This window comes from Haliaeetus albicilla, chromosome 11 (genome assembly GCF_947461875.1).
Source record: "Haliaeetus albicilla chromosome 11, bHalAlb1.1, whole genome shotgun sequence".
Taxonomy (NCBI): Eukaryota; Metazoa; Chordata; class Aves; order Accipitriformes; family Accipitridae; genus Haliaeetus; species Haliaeetus albicilla.
This window is the reverse complement of record NC_091493.1, coordinates 10,713,514-10,735,102: the sequence shown is the minus strand read 5'-3', so window position 1 is coordinate 10,735,102 and position 21,589 is coordinate 10,713,514. Positions and strand designations below refer to the sequence as shown.

The 21,589-nt window shown below is 42.4% G+C and overlaps 1 protein-coding gene across 7 annotated transcripts in view; it reads right to left on the bottom strand.

The window, feature by feature from the left end:
* Positions 1-12,116: 12,116 nt before the first annotated feature.
* GPRIN2 (G protein regulated inducer of neurite outgrowth 2) overlaps positions 12,117-21,589 on the bottom strand; it is a 31,454-nt gene continuing 21,981 nt past the window's right edge. For all 7 annotated transcript variants that reach the window (XM_069796128.1, XM_069796129.1, XM_069796124.1 and 4 more), the window contains one exon: positions 12,117-14,793. In XM_069796128.1, coding sequence (XP_069652229.1) covers positions 12,976-14,781 — 1,806 coding nt within the window. In that variant the 5' untranslated portion in view covers positions 14,782-14,793 and the 3' untranslated portion in view covers positions 12,117-12,975. The remainder of the gene's footprint in view (positions 14,794-21,589) is intronic.

The window sequence follows — 21,589 nt, the reverse complement described above, 5'->3', positions numbered from 1 at the left end:
TACTTGTGGTTAGGGCTCATGGCTGCAGCCAGAGCACAAATAATTGAACACCGACTTAAGAGAAAGTAGCAGTCAGTCACCTAATCCCAGCTGTGCTGTTACCCTCGAATCGGCATTTCAGGTATTTGGCTTCCTTGTCTAAACACATAGGAGATGCAGAATGTGTTATATAAGCCTTCTCTGTGTATTTGGATTTAAGAAAAAAAAAATAGGACCAACCCTGTCTTACCTTGAAAACCAGCAGCACTCATCTATCTGTTCTGTCCCCCTATCCAGTTACCCAGCAGGACCATCCCAGGTAAAGACAGCAGCCTCTCTTGGGCAGGCAGGCATAGCGGACAAAGCCATTTGCTGTTATGTCTTCCATAGGCTTGACCAAGGCAATATCATAATCCAGATGGTTTGAGCGGTTTTCATGGAACCGCTCATGCTGGTAGATTTGCTTCACACGGTACACTCTGTGTGGATTCATTGCGGCTGAGGTTGTCCTTTCCTAGGAGGTTTTGCCAGTTGGGTACATCTTCCACCTCACCCCTAAAGGAATTTCAGAGTAAGGAACCCTACACATATTTGCAATGGGCTCTTTCCTCCCACCACTGATGGCAATACACACCGCTCCTCCCGCTGCCCTACCCTTAGCCACACCAGATGTGCCTTTTTACGCAAACTTAAATAGAGGATCAAAAAATGAAATTTAAAATGGCATTAGCCTAAGCAAAGAACAAATTGGTAGTCTGCTAAAATAGGGACAAAAGGTTGGGTAGACGTGATTTTATGGAAAAATAAACAAGATGATCTCCTCACGTTCAAACAGTAGCAAAGATGGAGACTTATATACTGTGTTGCTCCTCAGTGCGGGATAAAACTGTGTATTAATATTGACAACAAGCCTCCCACCAGAGTTCAAAGAGAAGCATTTTGGATGCATAAAATGGATCTACGTACACATCAAGAACAGTTAATCCAGATAAATGCATGCAACTTTTCCCTTGGGAAGTGTTTGACACCACATAATGTGCTCCTTATACCCAAAATTCAATACTATTACTTGCCGAATGGGAATCACGCATGTAGTCCTGCAGCGTAAAGCTCATCCTTCCCGACAGGCCACCACTTAGCTTTGCCTTGATTCGGCAACAGTGCTTAATGACCCTCTTTGTACACTCAAAGACGTTCCTCCTTGCTCAGCTGCAGCATGAGAATAAATGGCAGGGTGGGATTCATCCCTCCACAGCCCCTTGAAACAGGAGCCTCGATAGAGAAGTGGAAGTTTTTCCTGCAGTTCTCAGGTATTGTCCTGCCAAACTGTACTACTCTGCACAACCCAGAACACAAAAAACTTGAGGAATGTTCTGTGCTGCAATGATTTTGTAGCAAGTTTTATGGGGTTTATGCACATGTTCTTAAAGAATGTTTCTGGTTCCTGTTTAGACCATTCCTTTTTCAATAACCGCAATAATTTAGTTGAAGAGAATCAGTTGCGGTAACTTCTATGTTTAACGCCCCATAATGTAATTTCCCTGTTCTGCAACTGTTGTGGTTTAACCCCAGCCAGCAACTAAGCACCACGCAGCTGCTCGCTCACTTCCCCCCCACCCAGTGAGATGGGGCAGAGACTTAGGGGGAAAAAAAATAAAACTCGTGGGTTGAGATAGGAACAGTTTAATAAGACACAAAGGAAGAAAATAATAATAATGATGATGATAATAAAATTACAATAATAAAAGAATTAGAATATACAAACCAAGTGATGCACAATGCAATTGCTCACCACTCGCAGACCGATGCCCAGTTAGTTCCCGAGCAGCGATCCACTCCCCTCCAGCCAGCTCCCCCCAGTTTATATACTGGGCATGACATCACATGGTATGGAATACCCCTTTGGCCAGTTTGGGTGAGCTTCCCTGGCTGTGACCCCTCCCAATTTCTTGTGCCTCTCCAGCCTTCTTGCTGGCTGGGCATGAGAACCTGAAAAAAAAAATGCTTGACTTAGTATAAACACTGCTTGCAACAACTGAAAACATCAGTGTGCTACCCTACTAAATTTCATACTAAATCCAAGTATTCTCATACTAAATCCAAGACATAACACTATACCAGCTACTAGAAAGACAATTAACTCTACCACAGCCAAAACCAGGACAGCAACTCTAACACACAGTTAAGCAGCAAGCACATCGCTGCCTTTTAAAAGGGAAATAAAGTAGTGCAGCACACTGACAGTGGCGCAGCAAGTACGGTGCAGCTGGAGGTGAAGCCAGATGCCAAGGCAGACTAACAAGCTGACAGCGGCTCCTCTCAGAGACAGCAACGGTCCCAAAGCAGAGTATGAAATTATAGAAGAGTCGTCCTTGTAGGCATCAGGGAAATTCATGCAGCTCCTGGGGGAATCAGCAGTTGCTCCATGCTCTGCCGCTGGAAGCGGGCTGTTTTCTCTTTGGCCCTGCCAGCCCGGGTGCACAGCCCTCCCTCCCGCATATCCTCTCTGACGTCTGTCCTTGGTCCCCTTCCAGGCAGGCCTTGACCTGGCACTCAGTCCCACAGCTGCGTGCCAGATCCATCCCCAGCCTTCCCCCAGAACTTGTCCTGCCCTTGGCCAGAGGCCAACCTCGCAGCCACCAACCCGTCCAAGGAGCCGAGCGGGGCAGCAGTCAGTTGTGCTGAAGTCTAAGGCTTTACTTCCCTGCAGGGGATTTTCAAAGCTCTCTGTGCTGTATTTACTCATCTTGAATCTTTGCTTTTGTGTTGAGCTAACTCAATGCCAGAAATAAACTAAATATTTTTGAACTCCCACACAAAGGGTTTCATATGTAGACTGTAAACAGATGTTTTAATAATCTTTTCCTGCACCCCATACTTGGCCTTTTTCCTTCCTCTAGTTGAAGGATTTCTCATTTCTGCAAACTGTTTTTAACTACTGTCTATTCATCTGTCCCACAAATAGTCTATCCCCCTTCACATGAAACAGAAGTACAGACTACACCTAACTCCACATGCAGCTTTCATTTAAAGAGGTTCCCAGAAAGGTTTTCTGTAGCTTCTTCAGGAAGTCTAACCAAAGGCAGAACTTACTTCTGGAAGCAATGGGCTGCAGTGAGAACCCAGCATTTGTGAATAAGGGTCCCGCCACAGAGGGGAACAAATCTCTTTACTTGTTGTGGTCCAAACATATCAATGCAAAAAATAACAGCCGAAGTTTTAACCAAAGAAGTGTTGTCCCTGAGTAGAGGGACAGAGAAAAGGAGCAGATTAACTTGTCATAACAGAAATTATTTCTCTTGTGCAATAGGGGTTACTAGCAATTGTAGAGGGAAATACCTTTATTTATGTACTACTACATCATGTATGCAATGAAGGCATTAGGACTCTGGCATGGTTTAACCTCAGCCAGCAACTAAGCACCACGCAGCCGCTCACTCACTCCCCCCCCCCACCCAGTGGGATGGGGGAGAAAATCAGGAAAAGAAGTAAAACTCCTGGGTTGAGATAAGAATGGCTTAATAGAACAGAAAAGAAGAAACTAATAATGATAATGATAACACTAACAAAATGACAGCAGTAATAATAAAAGGATTGGAATATACAAATGATGCGCAGGGCAATTGCTCACCACCCGCTGGTCGACACCCAGTTAATCCCCGAGTGGCGATCCCCCACCCCCACTCCCCCCAGTTCCTATACTAGATGTGATGTCCCATGGTATGGAATACCCCGTTGGCCAGTTTGGATCAGCTGCCCTGGCTGTGTCCTGTGCCAACTTCTTGTGCCCCTCCAGCTTTTTCTCGCTGGCTGGGCATGAGAAGCTGAAAAATCCTTGACTTTAGACTAAACATTACTTAGCAACAACTGAAAACATCAGTGTGTTATCAACATTCTTCGCATACTGAACTCAAAACATAGCACCGTACCAGCTACTAGGAAGACAATTAACTCTATCCCAGCTGAAACCAGGACAGAGTTCATACCCTACGCACAGACCTGTTGGTAAGCACGTACCCAAAGACTGATCTTTGTCAACAGCATCTTTTGTGTGATAGATGCCTAGGCAAGTAGGCTTTCCTAAGGGACCCACATGTTCTCTAAAACAAAACCATGAGTATGGCCATTTTAATCCTCACCCATTTTTTTCTGCTTTTTTCTGTTACTCATTTTTCCCTCCTGAAACCCTCCAAAGCTTCAGCTGGTAAATGCGTCTCAAACAGCAACCACTTCATACACACATATCCTTTTGCAGAACTGGGACATTCTTTGATGGCCAGAAATTAAATGTCTTCCCACCTATCAAGTGGAAAGCACACTCAGTTCAGGTATGATGGATAGGTACTGCAACTCACACATGCTTTACAAACAAGAGGAAATGTCCATGTATGTTTTGTGGGTTACAATGGGCTTGACCACATCCTCAGCGACAGCAGGAATGGCCCAATAGCTATGCAAAAATGCACCAACACAAAGTCAGTTATTTGTCAGCAAGTGTGTTGCTGACTTCATTGGCAACCACTTCCAAGATAGTGATATTCACGTCACCAAAAAATTGTCGTAAAGGCTGTGCATACCTGTATTGAGACTTGCTAAGGCCAGGAGTGTGGCTTTTCTTCAGTGCCTGATATAATTATCCCTGCGGTGTTTGGCTGAAAATACCCTCTGCCACAGTTTGCTGGCCAATCTACAATACACAGAGAAATACATTCAATAAGCAAAGTCACATCCCCACAGTGGTTCATTGATCCTAGACTCGGTGGCTCCTACAGCTTGAAATATTCATGAAGGAGACAAATAATAAACATAAATCCTTAGTCATGTTCCACATACACCACACAGTCATTTTTTTACTAACTGCCTGGCACACTTGGGATGTTAAAAATGCTGTAAATTTAAGAAATGAGAACATGAATGGAAAAGTTTCCTATGCAAGTGTAGAGCTCACTGTTAAAATTTCAGAGACCTATGGTTTCCTGAAGAGCTGGGTTTTGTGGTTAAACCCCCATGCCTCTCGGCCTGGAAGTGACTAGCTTTTGGGACAGGGCAGCCGCTTTGCATTTGGCTGCTTGGAGGATAGCTCAGATGCAGGCTAATGGAGAGCAGTTAGTGTTCAATAACTGGGCATGAAACTAAGTTTGAGTTGGCTTCAAGACATGAAAAACTATTTATTCCCAGGGACTCACTTTGCATTTTAATTAGAAAACATGCAAACAAAACCCACTTGATCCTGCACAGTATATTTCTTTAGATCGTTCATTACCTCCTGCTTTTCATGGCAGGGTTGAGGAGATGACCTTAGACTAGGCGAGGTTATTATTAATCATCTTCAGCAAAAGACAGTTGGCTTCTGCAATGCTGGAAAGGTGGGAAAGTGATATAAGAAAGAGCTGGTGTCTGGCGCAGGGTAGGAACTTCCAAATTTAATATCCCCAAAGGAGAGAAGTATTTTATTTTGTGTAAAGGCATATAATACCCAGATATTCCATTTTTCTAGGAGAAAAATAACAAAAAAAGCTGAAATAAGAACCTAATGAGGAGAAAATGCACAGGGAAGGCGCAGACCTGGTGACCCAAGTGAGGTGCCGGCCCCACCACAAACACCTGTATTTGAACACGAGGGAAGGGCCTCCCAGGAGGCAAAAGCAGAGGAGATGGATGTCCACGCTTTCTGCAGCTCCACACAAGGTCTCAGCGTCAGTGCTCAGGCACAGCACCAAACGGCTCACACTAGGAGGGAGGGAGGCGTGTAAACTGCCTATAATTTCAGTCAATTTTAACTAATCTAAAACTGTTTTTACAAAGCTTCAACCTACTTCAGAAAACTTGTTCTATCACATAGATTCAGCCTGTAGTAAACCAGCCATGTGATTTTGATCACTAAACATTGTGAACTTTTTCCCCCATATAGATACACACACATATTCCAGTCAAAATTGGAACAGGAAGGGACTCACATTGCAGGCTTAAAGGACAAGGGCTGTTTTATCTGACAACTATGCTATGTTACAGCTCTAGGGATTGCTCTTATTTAAGTGAAGCGGGTTGTTGGACAACATGCATCACGCAATCAAAACAGATCTCTTCTGCTTTCTCAGAAACACTTGTCTCATCTTTTTCCAAGATCCTTTTTAAGAAAGCAGCTACAGCAGCATGGCACAAAATTAACCCCTAATTCTACTGTTAGAGCGAGCTTGATGCTGAAAAAGTATGAAATTTAGCAAACACAGATCACTACGAAAACAAGGAAGAAACTGCAATATAACCTATCACACCATGAACTCAAATTAACGTACAGGCTTTCCTAAAACTGGATTCTCTGAAGCAATGGCATTTGTACGGTTTTCCAGACCATGTGAACACAAGACAGCATTTAATTTACGTACACACAGGAATTTCTGCTCAATCCCAATCTGTGGTGAAGCACTACAGCCAGCACCAGAGGCAGGGCAAGCAACTTATCCACAACCGTTGCAAAAAGCAATCAGAGGAGGTGAAAGGGCTGACTTTTTATGCATGTGTCATTACTGAGGGTGTTCTGTCTGTGGCAGGGCAGGGACCAGAAATGCCAGCTCCTGCCATTGCTGTCAGGGCAGTACAGTGCAGGTCAGATCGTGGCACCCAAGCCTGGATAGTTCTGTGTGCTTCGTGCACTGCAAAGAGCTGCCGTCAGCAGTTGTATGCTGGAAAGCACAAACAAAAGGGTGTTTTGGCAAGGTTCACTGCACAGGGAGCTGTGACCCCATCTCTGCTTTACAGTAAAAATGGTAGGAAGTGAGCAGGGACCAGAAAATGCAGGGGACAAAGAGTGGGTCTGTACTGCCAGGCTCAGCACCAGGTGGAGCCAGGAGACGTAATCCTGGCCAGTGGGAGTTGACAAAAGCTCTTGACCCAGATTCATTATGTTACACTACCTTTAACACCACGGGGGACAAAATCTGTCCTTCATTACACTGCTGAGCCACCGCGACACCATTGTTGCTGGGGTTGCCTTTTCTGCCCATAGGCGAGCAGGAGGTGGCTGAACAGGACGGAGGTCTGCAGTGTCATTTCCTTGCTTGTGTTTCCCCCCTTTGTTTTCTAAGCTTCCTTCACATGTCGTCCGAGTGGCGTAGCCCACAGTATATTGAAAGGCTGATAATAAGATAGATGACAACTGTTTAGGTCACATATTAGATAGGATTAATACTTCTAAAGACTTACAAGCTACAGCTTAGTACTCTGCTAGCTGAACACATTGGCCCTTGTACACGTGATAGCTGTCAGCTCAAGACCCAGCACTACTACAGCTTGAGAACGACGGGAGCCGGCCATCCGAGTGACCATGGCAAAGGATATGCACCATTCCCTCCACTGACGCAGACCGGCAGTAAAAGCTGCAAGTGACCGTGTGCTTAGTCTTGTGAAGGAGATCCTGGCTGAAGAAGAGACCCTGCCGCACTAGTTTCGCCCGGGGCAAGGGTGCACAGAAAACAGATACACTCATTCCAGCTTGCAGAGGTGAAAAAGGAGCCCACCCATTTTTACGCTGGGCGGAATTTTTGGCTGAGAGTTTCTTTTCAAGCGAGAAAAGGAACGAAATTCTCACTAAGCCACACGTCGCCCACAAAGCTTACCCGTCTCTTCCCCTTTGTAAACCACGTGGCTCTGTAGCCCCTGTAGAAGGGCAGAGGAGTGGGATGGCCCGGACTAGGACATCAGCAGAAAGCCCCACTGCTCTGTCCCTCAGCAGGCACGCAGCACCTGCAGACACGAGCAGCCCAGGGCTCTACGCATGGTCTCACAGGCGTTAGATTCTCCTTATTTGCAGAGCATCAGCTGGATCTTGTGACCTGTGTAAATAACAAGGCTTTGGAAAGAAGCCCAATAGGCACATTGTGTTGTTCATTTCAGATCCATAGTTCTGAATGGAGGGAAAAGAAACAAAACTTAGAAATCAAAACTCACTTCACTCCCTTAAGAGTCCTAAAGTCCCCTGAAAGGGAAAGACACAAGTGACTGATGCAGCAAGTCCCATCAAGTGATTTAATTAGTACTGTGGGAGTTGATTAGAATTATTTACTTCCAACTCATAAACCCACATGCTGCCTCTTTCTCTCTTGCCTATTAACAGTATTACTTAGCACTAATAGACTGCTTTCATTTTCAAGGGGTTTAAGACGACAAATTAATCACCTCAACATGTCTGAAAGGAACAGATGGTAACGAAGCATTAACATTGCAATTTCACAGTTGGAAAAGCTCCTGAGAAAGGGGGCTATAGCAGTGTCTGGAGGGTACCTGGCCCTGCTCCCTGTTTGGAGCTGGGGTTCCTAGGTCTCATCTCCGCTCCAGGATTGTGCTTTATCCCAACCTTACCACACATCACTTTTCCTAAGCAAAGCTACATGGTTTTTCTTATTCCATCTTTAACAGGCAGTAACATTCTTCCAGAAGGTCTCTTAGCTCAGCACGTCTCCAGACAGGTCGTTACTGCTTTGGATTTAAAAGACTAAATGTCTATCCAATAATGCAATTAGTCCAGCCTGCCATTATTTCTTACTGGGCTATAAGCAGAGAAGTGATCAGTTAGAAACACATTCCCCTGTCTGTACGGTGGAGATGCTTTTTTCCCTGAAACATCTTTGGTTGCAGTTGGGTACAGAGCAGCCGATTGCATTTTCCTCCCCACTCACTCCTGTCTCAGGGGACCACGGGCACAGAGCAGTGTCGCTCCGTGGGGCCTTGTGGCTCAGCTGTACAACACAGAATTTCTTAAGCTACGTCTGGCAGGAAGATATGCTTACTCTAGAGCAGGGGTTCCTACAGCAAAACTCGTGCATGAAGGGGGAGATCCGTGGCCATCCTTAGCTCAGGATCAAGGCTGTAGCAACTAAAAGGTCTCTTCCAGCAGCACAAGGCCAAAGGCAAGTGGTCTGCAGACACCGCAGACTGAACCGGGGCTGAGACGGAGCCCGCAGCACCCCTGTCAGGGGGCTGCCCGCTTCAGAGAGCCCCTCGGCTGCACACCCCCATCCCTGCTGCCGTCTCCGCATCGCCCTGGGGGCAGCGGGAATTGCTGGGAAGTTTGTTACAGGGGCACCTGGGTTACTGGGTCTGGAGTGAATTTGGTTAGGTGGCCCTCCCACCCCATCCCCAGCCATTAAGCAACCTGTCACAAACACAACGCTAGAAAGCCGTTTCTCAGAACAAATTGCCATTTTCAGGAGAAGACCAAACAAATAAATACAATGATTTTAAAACTAACTGATATGACATGGACTAAGCAACCTTTTAGTTGTTGTTTTTTTTTAAAAGAATTGACTTAAATATGGAAGGTTTTTATTTAAAACTGAGACAATATCCTCTATTTCAATATTTAACCCCGCAGTCAAAGATTATCTCAAATTACAAATGATAATATAATGATATATTGAGATAGATATATATACACACAACGATTATAATGATAATAAAGTCAGTCAGTGTCAAATGTCTGACAGGGTTTGGCCTCTATTCCAGGAAAGGTAACAGTAAATATGGTGATACATCTCCTTTGTTACTAGAGCAAGATAATAATTCAGAGTGAAGTGAATTATTATAACTCTTTTTCAGAGCTATTTCATCAGCATACCGATATTAGTATCAATTCCCTTCAATCTGTGCTGAACCACTGACGTAAGCAGCTCAGCCCATTTATCAATCCTATAGCCATCTAGTATCATGTACAGTTCAGTCCTTCTAGAGACATTAGCTAGTGCCTAGGGATGACATAACATATCCAAAATACTGCAGTTACCAGGTGGCTGGTCCCATATTTTAAGGGAAAGAAGGAGGACTGAGGCAAAAGTGTTAAGCTCCCAGCATGCCAGTGCAGCCCTTGCTGAGGATTTGTGTGAAAGGCAACCCCAACTGGATCAGCTGTAAATGGTACTTGAGCATTCAGGCTGGGAAACAGAGGCAACATGATGCAATGCAAACTGGTTTTCAAATGAGCTCAAGAAAATAGTACGCCCTGATCTCACCCTAGCTTGACAAGCATCTGTGTTCAGCATTGGCCCGCTCAGTTAAAAATCTACTGTAAGTTTTCCTTCTACTTAATTTATATCTAAAAGTAGAATGTAATGGATTTGGATTTTCCTAAGTTAGAAAACATTAAAAAACAGAGATATGAGTTCTCACATTTACAAGAGTAACACTTGAAAAGCGCATTAATATGAAGAATACTTAACATACTAACCTGACTGCATTTAAATTTAAATTGAACCCAAATGCAAAGTGAATTCAAATTCCCTTTTTTTTTAAGAGGCATCCATCATACAAGTGAAACAACTTATTTTATCCATGTAGCTAATATTCAGATGAGTGTTTGTTTCCCAGATCTTCATTAATAGACCTCGTATTTTAATCCTTTCCAAAAGCATAGGAAATCCTCAAACACAAACGCTATTTTTGTTACCAACAGTGACTCCAATCAGTATCCTAAAGACTCACGATGCCTGTAACGAGCAAGCATCTGTTTTTCTTGATTAGCAAATCATTGGTGTCCTTTCCCCTTGCTTATCATTTCTTTTTCTCATCCAGGAATGATAATCAGCGTTTAGTACTGTAATAGCAAATCCATACCAATGCATAAACCATAGATAATTCACACCAGAGTTGTATGAAATCTAAGAGTTGTTTCAGCTTTTATAGTATATACCAGCCAAAGCACTCAAGGGTCTTTGCCATATTGTTCCAGTCCCTTCTGCAAACTATCTCTTTCTGACCAGTTTGATACTGGTCCTATTTTATCATCTTCCTAGATTTGCAGGCTTTATTTTGTGGGGGTGCTTAGAATGCTGGGGATGGGAAGGAGAATCAAGATTATTCCACATGTCAAATAGCTTAAAAGTATGGATTATGATGGTCACAGGAACAAGGTACACTTGCTATTTTAAAGCTTTAGTTTGACTGTTCAAATCTTTAGTTCTCCTGCATGCCTGAGGACAAGCTAACAGACAACGCAAGGTTTTAGGCCATTATAGTGCTTAAAATTCTCAAAGTGTAGTATTTGAAGAATGGAATAAATCAACATTTGGTACTACTTATGATACTCCAGACCACAAAATAAACCCATATAGAAACTCTTTAGCTAAACACTAAGTAACAGCAGAAGTGACTTTTAGTTACTCATTACTTCTTTACTTCTAGTAAAGCTGTAATAAAAGGAACTTTAACATCTAGGATCATTATCGAAACTTGGATGTTCATAGCTATAGAGGCATTCTGAGTAAGGCATCATATTCCAGTAGTCTCAGACTTGGTTCGTATAAAACTCATTTTGAGTTCAGACATTATCGAGGCCAAAGTCACAGGGCCTAAATGAAGCCTCCTGAACTCAAAGCAAGTTTGACAGGAGCCAGCTCTGTTTAATTCCACTTTGTCCAGGAATGAAAATTTGATCTTGAATTACTCTATGTTATTAAATTAATGCATCATGGCACATTCCAGCTAGCAGGTCCTATATTGAAGAACTTTGTAGATGAAATTTTAAAGCTGTCCTAAGCACCAGAGGCTCCTGTTCATATACAAATGTCAGGTGAACATTATGTAGACAGCCTGCTAACTTACTGGAACTAAACCCAAACCAAAACAACAAAAGCACAACCACACACTTTTAAAGAAAGAATGGGTAATTCCACAGCAGTAAGTTCTCTGACATTGCAAGTTTTCCTCTGAGACAGAAATGAACGTTCCTCCTCTCTCTCCATCAAAAAATACTGCACGTTCCTAGTTTCCTGAAGAATCTTAGACGTTGACCAAAGGCCACATATGACGCTGGAAAAAATAGTCTCAGCTTCCTTGACAAACCTTTCGCTTTAAACAGGCCCTGCACTATGGCTGCATTACAGTATCAGAATATCAGAAAAGGTTTCTCACTGGGAAATTGTTTGTGAAGTTGTTTTTTGGAGAAAAAACATCTTTAAGCTACCCATATGACCAAGGCACTTGGAACAAATAACCTTAGAGCTGTACTTCGGTGAAGACATGAAGTCTCACTTTCAGCAGACACTTGATGTCAGACCAGACAGGGGACACAAGACAAGCAAAGGCTACATGGAAACTGTTGCCTGTGGTTTACGCAACAACAAAATAACCACTGTTCAGGATAGATGCACATAAAAAGAACTCACTGGAAATTACTTTTAATATAAGCAAAACAAAACTGCTTATGATTTGTAGGGCATGATAGTGTGACAGACTAATCTGAACAGCTTTTTTTTCATGTCTCTAAGACAAGCATTCAATAAGTAATTCACATTACATAAGTCATCTTTGGTAATATTGTACATTTGTGTCAATCACTTGGTAAACATCAGTTCTGGATATTTAGAGTGTAATTCATCATAACTACAAACTAATTTGAAAGTTGCAGGAGCATCCTCCAACTGTACATCAGCTTGCAAAGGGAAGAGTTCAGACTAGAAATACCAGAATTACTTCACAGAGTTATGTATCAAAAGTTACAATTCTTCATCATATAGCATTACACTAGTTTGTCATTTTGTCTACAGTTTAGGTGGGCTTGCAGTCAGCATTATTATAAATTAACAATTTAAGGGAGTAGGATTGAAAGCTAAGAACTTTGATTAAAGCATCATTTTCTAACTTTGTTTTCTAATCCTAAATTATTAAAATACAGAAAAAAGTGATCATTTTTTTAAAAAGATGCATCATTTAGAAAAGGTTTCATTGCTTACAATATGATTTAAAACTAACATGGAAGAATAAAACAATGCTACATTAAATAGAGTCAAGAGCACTCAGATGGTATAATGTAGGTACAACCTTATGTCCTCTGTTAGATGGCCCATCTACGGGTTTTTCCTTGCTTTGATGTGTATTTGATGGTTACTGAACTTTTCCCACTTATCCTGACGCAGATTGTCCACACATACTGTGTTAACACTTAAGGAGTCAGCATTTATTTACAATTTAAAAGCAGCACAGCTGTCCTACGTCCTACAGCTGTGCTCACTCCACTGCAGTACTGGAACGAGCACAACAGCTCGGATATCTCAGGGAATGCATCATTGTTCTGAATGGCCTTTTTTTCCCCATTTTATCAGAAGATGGCTCCTTATTACTTTTCTCAGCCAGCTCAGCAGGCTCTGTCTGGAATTGTTCTATTTGAATCTCAAGATGTTTTTGAATGGCTAACCCAAGGACTTCTGGATCCACAGATGCCCCATACACTTCCCATGTCATTCCTTCATCATCCCATCTCACTTCACGTACTGGAGATTTGGGGGCCTCCAAGTCTTGCTCCAGGTTTACCTCTGGGAACACATGCGAGTGGCCTTCTGCTGCAGCCGCTGGGCTTGTTGCCACAGATTTGCATTCCATGGTTGGAAGAGTTTGTACCTCGGCATCTCTACGCTCAAGAGCTGGTTTCAGTCCTTTGGTTAAATCATTCATAGAGGTCATAGTCCACATGTCCTTAGTTGTCATCACCACGCCTGCACCTTGCTGGCTACTGAAGGCAACACAGGCAGCCTTTGTTTCTGGAGGAGCACTCTCCTGCTGATCACAGTGTTGAGCGTGTTGCAGTTGTTCTCCAGGAATGCTACAGCACTTCAGGACTCTCTTGGCATCCAGGCCTGATTCACTTACTGAAGACACCAGCTTAGGATATGTCAGAATGTCTGAAGTAGAAAAGGAATGAAAATAGCCAGGTGCTGCCTGCTCTTTTCCCGACTCACTAACTGAGCATACCAACCGCGGAACAAGTTGTATAGATGGTATGGGCAAAGAATGGCAATAGGCAGGGACGGTGGCATCTACCTTCATACAAGGGTCCTGCCTTACATTACAGGGCCCTGCAGAATTGTTATGAACTGTCATCACCATGGGGGAGTATGCAGCGTTTGGAATGTTACCGTAAGTCAGACCACCATGAATAATCCCAGTGGCTTGACTGAACATTGTCCTGTTTGAGAAACCATTTCCAGGCATGTGGGGTCCTAGAACAGCAGTGTGAAATGTTCCAGGATCTGTGTAAACAGTAGTGTTACGTGGAATACCACTGCTGTCAAAGCTATTTGTGGGTACTTTTTGGTCTCTAGGTAGAACTGGAAGATGAGTCACAAGGTTTTGATAGTGAGATGTATTTTCATTTGTTTCTGGTCCATACCTCTCTGTTTGGAAAGACATCCTAGCCACTGGTGGACCATGCCTGCAGCTAGAAGAGCTTAGGCTGGAATGAGGAGCACTGGTTTCTATGTGAGTGACATAAGTCTGCTGTTTGCAACTGCAAGTTAGGTCTGAGTGGCTTCTCTGAAGGGCATTTCCTGGTTCTTCCATTTTACACAGGCTTTGCTGGTGGACAATGGAGGCTGAAGAAATATTCTCAGCTGTGCTGCTCTTTACACACATCCTGGTGTCCTCCACTTCGCAGGATGCTGGGGACGGTTCAGTGATAAGAAAATGGTTTGTAGCCTTAGTTCTGCTCTGTGAATTGTCATTGTCTGACTGGTCACTTATGGTTTGCACCACTGATCCGAGTCCCATCATCCCAGGTTGCGAGAAGGACCAGCCAGGACTCGGCACGTTCCTTGCATCACTCTCGTTTCCCAGGGTATGGCAGATGGTGCTACTATGGCTTTTCTTCAGCTCCTGTTTGTTGCTTTGCCCTTCCTCTAAACTCGATTGCCCAGCACAGGCCAGACTTGAGGAGCTCTTCGACAGGGCGTGACTGTTGACATTCAAGAGACTGTGACAAGTAGAACTTAGTGAGTCCTGGTAGGAATGAGTGTGGAGCTGGTGGCTGTCAGCTGACATGGCAAAAGAGATCTGCAAGAAATGGTGGAGAAGAAAAAGAAGCAATTTAAGAAGGAAATATATGCACCGGAAACTATAATCTCTACTGGCCTTCTGCCTGGCCTTCTTGCTTTTCACAGTTCACAAATACTTTTAGAAAAGCACTATACTGTACTCTTTGTGTACTCAGACTGGCCAGTTTCCATTTTCAGTTTCCACAAAGGGTTCTTCCCTTTGGAAGATTCATGATTTATTGGAAATTCTGGGTTTTTTTTCATTTCATAAGACACTAAGGGAGAAAAATTCTTCTTGGTTTCTACCTTTTAACAATAGCAATCTCAACATTGCCAAGTATCGTCTCCCCTAAATTTACTGGAGCCATTTTTGGGACATCCTGAGACGTCATATAACTTAGGCAAAGACAGAAGCGTTTTTAAACAAGATAGCTTTTCACCATGGTGTTCCTTAAGCCAACAATGTTAACTGTATTGTTAAAACAAAAAACTGTTCAGTTTTTAGTCTCTTGACATTGTCACTTCAGAAGCTATCCAACCACTGCTAGAGCTTTCAAATATTAACAAAGCCTCAACAACTGAACAAGTTCTCCCTTTTTCCCGTACCCTTCCTGACAAGCTTCTTTGGATTTCATTCCACAAGATGATCACTATTTTATTCAACTGTTTTCCTAGAGTCCACACAAGTGTACAGTAGATGTGGGCAAAACTGTTTTGACCACCCATGGCAGAGGAGACACGACATGAAACCCAAGGAAATGAGCTCTGCCAGGCCTTTGTGGAGTCGGTGCCAGCGTTCCCAGACCAAATAAAGCTGCGCAGCATGGGACGAAGATACCCAGCTGGCCCACTGCAGGGTCAGTGGGCTTTCTAGCTTGTGCTTACCACCGGCATGATAGGAGGTGGCAGCAAAGAGAGATCCAGTGAGAGGCTGGAGGTGAAACTCCTCTAGGAACCACTGAGCTGTATGGAAAGTCTGCATCTCAGCACAGAGTCTGTTAAGGGTACATGCTTCAGTGCACGGTTTCGGCTTCTTGTGCCGATCGCTTTTGGGAACCCACAAGTTCAGACTGGCTGTGGAAGGTACATAGTCACTGCACCACAAGCAGGATAACAACAAAACAATAAAATCTTTAACCAAGTCTTGCAGTTCTTCTGTCCTTTTTTTTAGCACACTCAGTCACTTCTATTGTTAGAAAACACATGTTTCTACTGGTTGTTATAGTATCCTATATGTCGTTAACATTTATCTTAGCACTTCCACATCTAAGAGAGGTTGTAATTGAAGATTTTGAATCTAACCAGATTCAGTGATCCATTTTTGTTGGTTGAATCAGATCTTCCACTGACTGACTACGCACATTCCCTTGGTGTCACACAGGTCTTGCAACATTTGTATAACTAAGTTATTTTAATATGCTCCTATATCTATATCTATCTACACACATATATATAAATATATCTCTTTCCTAAAAGAACCCATGCTGTTGAACAGAAAAATCTAGAGCATTTATTCATTGCTTCCAGGTCAAGTACTACTGGATACTTTGTTGTGCAGAAGTGTAGTGGAAGCCACAAATTCTCGTTCTGGAGAACTTTCCCTCAGATGCACTCTATGTACTCTGTCTCTCTAGCAGGACTCCTACAGAAACCTTCACAATTTCTTGTGAACTGTAACACTGAAATAAAAATGAATGTGTGGAACAAGAAATGTACGTACACGTGCTGGACAAAAGCACTCTGTAAATGTAACAGGAAAGTTCACTCATAACACCAGGAGACCACTGGCTGCAAGGGCTCACATTCAAACCTCTCAGTGAGAAGCCTTCAATATATGATCATTTTAATATGGTATTTACAGGCTGAAGTAGTCATCTACCAACATAACTAATAAAGAGCATGCCTTTTGCTCCATCCACAAACTAAGAGCTCTGCTGCTGATCCAGACAGCTATCAGTGCTCACACTTGTAATTCCATTTTCGTTGTTAACTTTGGCAAGCTAATAGTTCAGGTCGCAATTTTCCCATCACCTGAAATCCACTTGCATTGTCTGTTTTCCATAATGAAATTAAATTGAGCAAGACAACATTAAAAAATAACAATATCTGCAATCACTTCTTTGAGAAGCTTCTCATTGTGGGCTGTGTAGTAGAGACTTTTGATTGGTAGCAATATCCTCTAGCATTAGGGTTCGCTCAGATTTGGACTGTATGCAGAAGAAAAAGGCAGTTTCCTCTCCTTCATACGTGCTTGTTCAGTTAGCAGTTAAACTCATTACAGACTCAACCCGCACCAAGCCTGCTCTGTATGCCACGTAGCCCCTCTGGCCTGTGGGACTCCACAGGCTGGTGGCATCGAAGGACAACACAAAAGCACCTTTTCTTCCAGGAATGGAATCTCAGATTCCTGTGTTACAGGCACTGCTGAATGCAGCTGCAGTCAAAAGCAACCACTTCTTGCCAGGCTGGCCATCAATGTATTTCTGCATGTTTTTCAAAAGCCCTCACAAAATCTCACTCAACGCTTAGAAGACAAGCAAGAACTGGGAAAAATGACAGTTTTAAAACACTTCGCTCATCTCCTCCAGCATGTTATCTATCCTGCAGCCACTTACACATATGGGTATAGTCTGCCACATAGAATTCAAAGGAGTCAATAGGATTAAACACCAGAGCATAGCTGTCTGCAAGGTGAAGACCTTACATTTAATCTCTTCAAAAGATAACACCTGCAAAGGCTCTCTGTTGTTGGGATGAAACAACATTTACTAATGGAAATCCTCAGCCACAAATCTTGAGTCTCAGGTGAAAGGAAGCTTCAAACATATCCTGTTACAAATGATATAAGGCAGTGCAAACTTTGAAGAGCTGTCTCACGAGTTTACGAGGTTCAAATATGTATATATACACAGATGCCAAGACCTCTATTGGCTTTCTTTGTGTAGCATTGCTGCAGAAACCTCTGTAACTGGAAGAAGTGATGCAATCTGAGATTGATTCATCACCTGAATATGAAGAAACACATTCAGGTGAGTGAAACAGTCCAAATATATTGACATCACTGAAAACAACATCCAGTGTGATGTTTGCAATGCAACCTTTGAAGAGAACTCTGAAGAGGTTTATTTTTGCCCTGCCCACATAGACTCCAACTGCAAGCTGAAATCAAGACCAAACATGGGCCACTGCTACGTATATTACACATGTACAAATACATATATGACATTATAACCAGCAACTATCAACAGCATTTGAACACCTTTGCTCAGATAGACCAGTGTTCAAATGCTAACACAATTGTAACAATTATCCTGTGACTTTTGGACCTTAAAAACAATGGGAACAATTACCAGTTAAGTAAAACAGCATCTCACCTGATACTTTAGGACATAGTTAAGGATGGGGAAAAAAACCCAGTAAAAAGGAAAACAAAGCCCCATTCAAACAAGATGCATCAGCTTCCTTTAGAATAATGCACTTTGCTATAATGCTGAAATCCAAAGTTACTTTTTCCCAGACAGCCTGAATGCTTCCCCATTTATAGGCCATCTATTGCTTCCCCACTCCGAGAAGACCTGTGAGCTCTTACACCACCGGCACGATTTGCCCAGCTGGCGGAGGCAGGCCCCTGAGCCAGACTTGGGCACGTGGAGCTCTGCACGGAGGGTGGCAGCTGATCAACGGCTGGTAGATGCAGCCTTTCCTCACCTCTGCTGCAGCCAAACCTCACCACAGCATTTCACAGTAGCGCAGGTGAGCATGCAAGGGTGCCACAAACTACATCAGCTTGCTGACCCTGATTTTTCTTTTTTTTTTTTAAACTGGCTTAGCTCTCACTTCATCAAATCATCAATCCAGCCACACTGATCACTAACGTCAGCACAGGGAGGAAAGAGAAGACCACTCCCCTCCGCAGAAACACAAACTTACTCGGGGCATAAACCCAGAGCAATCCTGCACACGCGGTGCCCTTCTTCCTAAGACTTTGGAAATGGCATGTAATCCCACACCCACCTTCCCAAACTCTACATTTCACACGTGCAAGGCTGGCGCCGATTCCCCAAGGTACACAAAAATTCTTACATGTGCATATACGTCCCTACAGAAGAGACACAACACTGCACGTACGCACCCCAGAGGTGCTGTACTTTCCACGTGAGCTCGTACAGACTGCATCCAGCTGCCGACTTCTGAGAAGGAGCAGGACAGAAGTGTCTGGATGGTTACACCAACACATACCCCAGGAGGGGCTGGGGGCAGGTACTGAGAATGGTGTGACAAACTTTAAAAAAAAAATGACCAAAAAAACCCCCAATCCAAAACATGGAACCTCTCTAATTTCACTGTCATGCAATGCCATTGTATTTTGTGAATCAGCTAATCAGGAACGGATTACCCACATGAAACATGGATATAAACACAGCTGACTTAGTGGGTACTTAGGGACCTGAAACAACTTTTTGTGTGTGTGATGGGCAGAGGAGACTGCTTTGCTTAACTTTGCTTTTTAAACGGTAAATACATAATTTATAGGAAAGTAACTTTATTCAAAAATAACTATTGTAGATTCTGAGTTGACCTGAGAGATTTTCATTTGGAAATTCAAAGGAAACCTGCACCTGAAGCCAATAAGAAAGCAAATAAGAAAGCATGAACTTTGAGGCAGATACCTTGCTACGAATATACAGAAAATAGTTAGACAAGCAGAGAGAGGATTAGGATAGAAATGGAATTAACATCCACTATTTTTGGCTTAGCTTCAGATAGCTTATGAGGGGATCTAGGCTGCTTTCACTAATTCCACTGAACTACTTTAAAGCAACAAATGTGTATTTTGCTATGACTTATGATTAAAGTTGTGACCTATTTAATGCACTAGTAAATTTAGTCTCAGAATATTGAATATCATGTATGTTATCAACTGAAAGACATTCACTGGTAAATTAACTATGATTCCAAAATTCTTCGGTATTTTTGTATTCCATGCATGTACGTTTAATTACAATTTTGACAACAAACACAAGTGGATACCAAGTGGACTAATTCCTTACAATCATGCCAATATACAGAACAAGCTTTCATGTAGTATAATAATACCACATGATATTTCAGTATGATTGCATTTAGCTGCTGCATTATGTATTTGCTAGTGATTGTTTTCTTCCCTGCATTGGCAGGCTTCAAAAGACCAATATGATAAACAAGACACCCACAAAACAAATCATAGGTTTCATAACGAGGATAGTAACATGGGATATCAACATAAGACAATGTGTTAATAACAAAAGAAATCCAGCCATGCTTGCATTTCCTCCTACAAGCAAATAAAGAAACTACAAAATGCCATAAAAATAACACAGCTGCTGGATCTTTTATCCCAGGAAAGGTTTTTTTTGAGTACTGTCTCAAGCAAAAATCTGCACCATAACTTAGCAAGTTACATGACACTGACTATGCTCTTTCCTAAGTACTCTGTTACTACAGTAACTAAACATATTGTGATGCAGTATGAATCGTCTAACATATTAAACAATACAAGTTAGTCGCAGAATTTGGGAAAAGACAAAGAAAAATTTCATTTAAAATTTAATACTATTTACTAGAAAAATACAAGGAATGTCAGAGACTTATTTCTCTAAGTTTTTCACAGTTTATTTTTGCTTTATACGACTGTGATAGTCAACTCACAAATCAACAAGACCTGCAATAATGACTGCAGGCTGTTTCACCCTTCTTCACTTTGCTGATTGTAAAATAAAAAAAAAAAAATCATGTATTTCATTTTATGCTTTCAAAACCAGTATCTGACTGCAAAATAAGTGATAAAATCAGAGCCAGTTTCAGAGGTGAGGGCATTACTATGCAAGTGTGGAATCTGGAAGAGTTAGGTGATTTGATCCATACCAAAATTTTTGGATGATGGCTGTTAATTTCAGACACTGGTCAGGACCCTCCATGGCAAGCACTAGCACTTTTTGAGAAGACATGCAGTGTTAGGGGGTTGCAAGGTCTTTGCCCAGAATTCGCTCCTTCATTTGCATCATTCTGGCTCCGCTGTGCATCAGCACTTGGTAACCTGTACAATAATCAGCTTCATAAGACAAACATAGAATTTCCGCAATAGCACAAAACTCCAAGACAAACACATGTATGTTTCATACAAGGAGAATAGTGTGATTTTAATTAACTTATGAGACTTACTTGAGTAGAAGGCTGCTATATGTAGGTTCTTAACTCTTTAATCTTACTACAAATACCATGGTTATAAATTTGAAAAGGCAAGAGCAGTTAATAGTTAAAATGACAGAACTTTAATTACATCCTAAGGGGCAGCTGTCACTTAGCCATAAATACTGCGGACACTTGCCTGGGACACAAGACAGCACACATGGAAATAACTAAATTTCTGCCTAAACAGCCAAGTTACCTTGGGTACCAGAAGCCATGCAGCATATTCACACCGTGTTCTGTTCAGGCCTGGTATTTTAAGCAACGTGTCTTCCTTATTGGCATCTACAACTGAACTTCTGAGACAGATGTTTACCATGGTAAAATGACATAATAAAAAGCAACACCATCTGACATTAATTTCTTTTAGAGCTGTACTCATTTTAAAGAAGCTCATACCGCCACAATTAAAGAAACAGAATATGGTCATGTCTAAAAATTTGTCTCTGTTTGTCCACATTGAGAATTACCGGTAAGTTGCACAAGAAAAGAAACATCTGGTTTGCACTTACGCAAAGATTGACATGCTAGTATTATGAGACCTGATGGCCTCTCCCTAACTACACTCCCCAGAAAGAAATAGTCCA